The sequence below is a fragment of the Chaetura pelagica genome, unplaced genomic scaffold (genome assembly GCF_000747805.2).
Source record: "Chaetura pelagica isolate M959 unplaced genomic scaffold, ChaPel_1.0 scaffold602, whole genome shotgun sequence".
Classification (NCBI taxonomy): domain Eukaryota; kingdom Metazoa; phylum Chordata; class Aves; order Apodiformes; family Apodidae; genus Chaetura; species Chaetura pelagica.
In genome coordinates, this window is record NW_009952487.1 from 22,323 (window position 1) to 27,045 (window position 4,723).

The following is a 4,723-nucleotide window of genomic DNA, read 5'->3' on the forward strand; positions in this document are numbered from 1 at the left end:
AATGAAGGATTGGGATTTGCCAGCAGGAGCAGGGAAGGGGGAAGGGGAGGGGAAGGGAGGATTTTCCATCCGTGGCTTAAAATGAAAAAAACATGGCAGTGACCAAAGCAAAACTTCCCCACGAGGTCGGGGCTGGTTGCTTCAAGGAGGGGACTGCTGTGTCCCTCAACCTTGTCCCCTGTCCCTGTCCCTGTCCTCAGGCCTGTCCCCATCCTCCCAACAGGTCTCCCTGACTTGGTGCCAGACCCCAACTACGTGCAGGCGTCCACCTACGTGCAGAGAGCTCACCTGTACTCGCTGCGCTGCGCCGCCGAGGAGAAGTGCCTGGCCAGGTAGGGGGGACACAGCAGGGTTCTGGGGTCAGGGGGACACACGGGGGGCAGAGTGGGGTCCTGAGGCCAGGGGGGCAGGGGGACAGAGCAAGGTCCTGAGGCCAGGGAGGCAGGGGGACAGAGCAAGGTCCTGAGGCCAGGAGGGCAGGGGGACAGAGCGAGGTCCTCAGGCCAAGGCGACATAGGTGAGACCTGAGGGCAGAGTGGGATCCTGGGGCCAAGGAGACACAGGGGGGACAGAGCAAGGTCCTGGGGCCAGGAGGACACAGGGGACAGAAGGGGACAGAGAGATGTCCTGAGACCAGGGGGCAGAGCAGGGTCCTGGGGCCAAGGAGACACAGGTGGGACCCAGGGACAGAGCAGGGTCATAAGGCCAGGGGACAGAATGGGGTTCTAGAGCCAGGGGGACAGAGGGGACAGAGAGATGTCCTGAGGCCAGGGGGACAGAGCAGGGTCCTGGGTTCAAGGGGACAGAGGGGCACAGAGCAGGGTCCTGGGGACAGAGAGATGTCCTGAGGCCAGGGGGACAGAGCAGGGTCCTGTGGCCAGGAGGACACGGGGGACAGAGGGATGTCCTGAGGCCAGGGGGACAGAGCCGGGTCAAGGGGACAGAGGGGATAGAGAGATGTCCTGAGGCCAGGGGGACAGAGTAGGGTCCCGGGGCCAGGGGGAGATGAAGAGTGAGGAGGTGGCAGGGTAACGGGGGATGTGCTGGTCTGGGAGGAGGGTGGAGGCGAGAAGAGCAGGGGAAAGGAAAGGGAAGGATGGGGAAGAAATAAAAGGGGAGGAGGAGAAGGTTGGAGGAGAGAGAGAGGGGGAAAGGGAAGAGGAAGAGCCCAAGGGGGACACTGTCCCTGCCCTCCCTGCTGTCCTCAGCACTGCCTACACCGCCGAGGCCACCGACTACGACGTGCGGGTGCTGCTGCGCTTCCCGCAGCGGGTGAAGAACCAGGGCACTGCAGATTTCCTGCCCAGCAGGCCCCGCCACAGCTGGGAGTGGCACAGCTGTCACCAGTGAGTGTCCCACTGCCCTCCCCCAACCCTCCTTTTTTCCCCTCCTTTTTTCCCTCCTTTTCCCTCCTTTTTTTCCCCCTCCTTTGTTGCCCCCTCCTTTGTTGCCCTCTCCTTTTCCCAAGGCTCTTATAATGGCATTTTTAAGGCTTTTCTTTAACAGCATTTTCCCCCTTTTTGGTGTTTTCCTTTGGGATATTTGATGTGTGTCTGGGGTCACCTTCCTTCATACCCATGTCCCTAAAGCCACCAAGCTCTGGTGATTCATGTCCCCAAGGAAGAAGCTGATGAGACCTCAGACTTGACGGGGAGCCCTAAAATCCCATGCAGGGTGGGCGGATGGTGCCATTTTGGGGTTGGGAGAAGGGGGTGTCACCCTGCCTGTGTTCCCCATCCTATCTCCAGGCACTACCACAGCATGGATGAGTTCAGCCACTACGACCTGCTGGATGCCACCACGGGGAGGAAGGTGGCAGAAGGCCACAAGGCCAGCTTCTGCCTGGAGGACACCACCTGTGATTTCGGCAACCTGAAACGCTACGCCTGCACCTCCCACACCCAGGTACCCTTGGGCAGGGGGTTGCATGCTCAAGAGGATCCTTGGGGCTCCCCACACCCCTTCCCAACAAATCCAGACCCCACCCCAAAATCCTCTTTTCCTCCTGGCAGGGCTTGAGCCCAGGCTGCTATGACACCTACAACGCTGACATCGACTGCCAGTGGATCGATATCACCGATGTCCAGCCAGGGAACTACGTCCTAAAGGTGCCAGGGGAGATTTATAAGGGACAGTTTGAGGGTGGTTTGGGATCTTCTCAACCAGCAGCTTCAGGACCACACTCCTTTTCAGTGTTTTCAGTGCTTAAAAGCAGGTTGTGGTCAAGGGATTTGGGTTATGGTTGGACTTGAGGGATGATTTGATGATACTGTGATTCTTTTTTGGTGCCATCCCTTTCACACAGCTGCTGCCCATCCTCCCTCTTCCTAATTTTTAAGGGTGGGGTTTTTTTTTCCCCCCATTTTTTTGGTGTTTAGGTTCAAGTGAACCCCAAATACATTGTCCTGGAGTCAGACTTCACCAACAACGTGGTGAGGTGCAACATCCATTACACCGGGCGCTACGTCTCCACCACAAACTGCAAGATTTCCCAGTGAGTCTGTCTGTCTGTCCTTCCCTTGGCAAAAAAAAACAACACCCCAACACAGAGATGGGGGGTTTAGTTCCTTTTCTCTTTATCTGGGTTTTCACCATCAGCATCCAAAAAACCAGCAGGATTTGGCCAGAGGTGGGGCTGGGAGTGGGTGTTTCACTCCCTTTGAGGTCTTATTGAGTTGCCTTGTTAGTTCAGGGAAGAACAAGTTGTGTGAGGGTGGGGAGACACTTGGGACAGGTTGTCCAGTGGCTGCCCCATCCCTGGCAGTGTTGAAGGGCAGGTTGGATGGGGCTTGGAGCAACCTGGGCTGGTGGGAGGTGTCCCTGCCTATGCAGGGGGGTTGGATCTGGGTGATCTTGAAGGTCCTTTCCAACCCAAACAAGTCTGAGTTTCCAAAGCAAACCCCCCTTCTGCCTTGATTTCCAATGTCTTCCTGGGATTTTTTTTGGTTCCTTATCTTTCAGATCCTGATGGAAGCAGGGCCAGAGGAACATCACCTGCCCCAGCCTCTGCCCCCCTCCTCAGAAAGCACCTGAGCTGGCTCCTCTATCCCAACAGAAACCCCCCAAAAAAGTCCCCATTCATTCATGTGAAAAGAAGGGGAATGGAGAAAGACTCCTCAAAATAGTGGTTTATACTTCACTTTTTTTTAACCTTTGATATTTTTCCATTTCCTAAGGGAAACTGATGCTGGTTTACCTGGAATAAAGGCAGGGGCCCCATAAGTGCTGTAGAAATGATGTAAATCCCCTGTTAGTTATAGAGAGCTCTGCAATCCTTAACCCCTTGGGCACTCTAGGTTTTGGGGGGAAACAGCCTGAATTTGGAGGTGCTGCCTGGGCAGGGATGCTCGACCCCTCTTCTGGAGGCAGCTGCCATGCCAGGATGTTCCCATTATTTTGGGGGAGCAAAAGTGCTGGGAATCCTGTCACCTTCATGGGAGTGTTGTTCCTTCTGTTTGGCTTTGAAGAACAGGGAGGGAGCCCTTGAGATGACTGGAAATCTTGTTTTATTATTATTAATAATATTATTTTCACGAGCTTTACAACCAGAAATCATTAAAACACGTTGCTTTTGAGGGGTTGGTGTTTCACTGGGGCATTGAGGGCACCACGGTGGGGTGCTGAGGTCACCACAGGGCTGGAGCTGGGACATCCCAGAGCTGGGACATCCAGGAGCTGGAATGGGAAGGGCAGGGCTGGAGCTGGGACATCCAGGAGCTGGAATGAGGAGGGCAGGGCTGGAGCTGGGACATTCAGGAGCTGGGACATCCAGGAGCTGGAATGAGGAGGGCAGGGCTGGAGCTGGGACATCCAGGAGCTGGAATGGGAAGGGCAGGGCTGGAGCTGGGACATTCAGGAGCTGGGACATCCAGGAGCTGGAATGAGGAGGGCAGGGCTGGAGCTGGGACATCCAGGAGCTGGAATGAGGAGGGCAGGGCTGGAGCTGGGACATCCAGGAGCTGGAATGAGGAGGGCAGGGCTGGAGCTGGGACATCCAGGAGCTGGAATGAGGAGGGCAGGGCTGGAGCTGGGACATCCAGGAGCTGGAATGGGAAGGGCAGAGCTGGAGCTGGGACATCCAGGAGCTGAAATGAGTGGAGGGCTGGAGTTGGGACATCCAGGAGCTGGAATGAGGAGTGCAGGGCTGGAGCTGGGACATCCCAGAGCTGGGACATCCTGGAGCTGGGACACCAGGACCTGGAACACCAGGAGCTGGGACATTCAGGAGCTGGAAAGAGGAGTGTGGGGCAGGAGCTGGGACACCTCAGAGCTGGGACATCCAGGAGCTGGGACACCAGGACCTGGGACATGAGGAGCTGGGACATGAGGAGCTGGGACACCAGGAGCTGGAACATCAGGCACTGGGACACCAGGAGCTGGAACATCAGGAGCTGGGACACCAGGCACTGGGACACCAGGAGCTGGGACATCCAGGAGCTGGGACACCAGGTGCTGGGACATCCAGGAACTGGGACACCAGGAACTGGGACACCAGGAGCTCGGACATCCAGGAGCAGGGACACCAGGTGCTGGGACACCAGGTGCTGGGACATCCAGGAGCTGGGGCATCCAGGAGCTGGGACATCCAGGAGCTGGGACACCAGGAGCTGGGACATCCAGGAGCAGGGACACCAGGCGCTGGGACACCAGGAACTGGGACACCAGGAGCTGGGGCATCCAGGAGCAGGGACATCCAGGAGCTGGGACACCAGGAGCTGGGACA

The 4,723-nt window shown here is 57.1% G+C and overlaps 1 protein-coding gene across 1 annotated transcript; it reads left to right on the top strand.

The window, feature by feature from the left end:
• Positions 1-223: 223 nt before the first annotated feature.
• LOC104398723 (lysyl oxidase homolog 1) lies at positions 224-2,498 on the top strand (the record flags this gene model as incomplete). Its single annotated transcript, XM_010008864.1, has 5 exons — positions 224-332; positions 1,209-1,346; positions 1,749-1,905; positions 2,013-2,108; positions 2,379-2,498. Coding segments are annotated over 5 exons (620 nt in total), but the record flags the coding sequence as incomplete, so codon positions are not given.
• Positions 2,499-4,723: the final 2,225 nt, after the last annotated feature.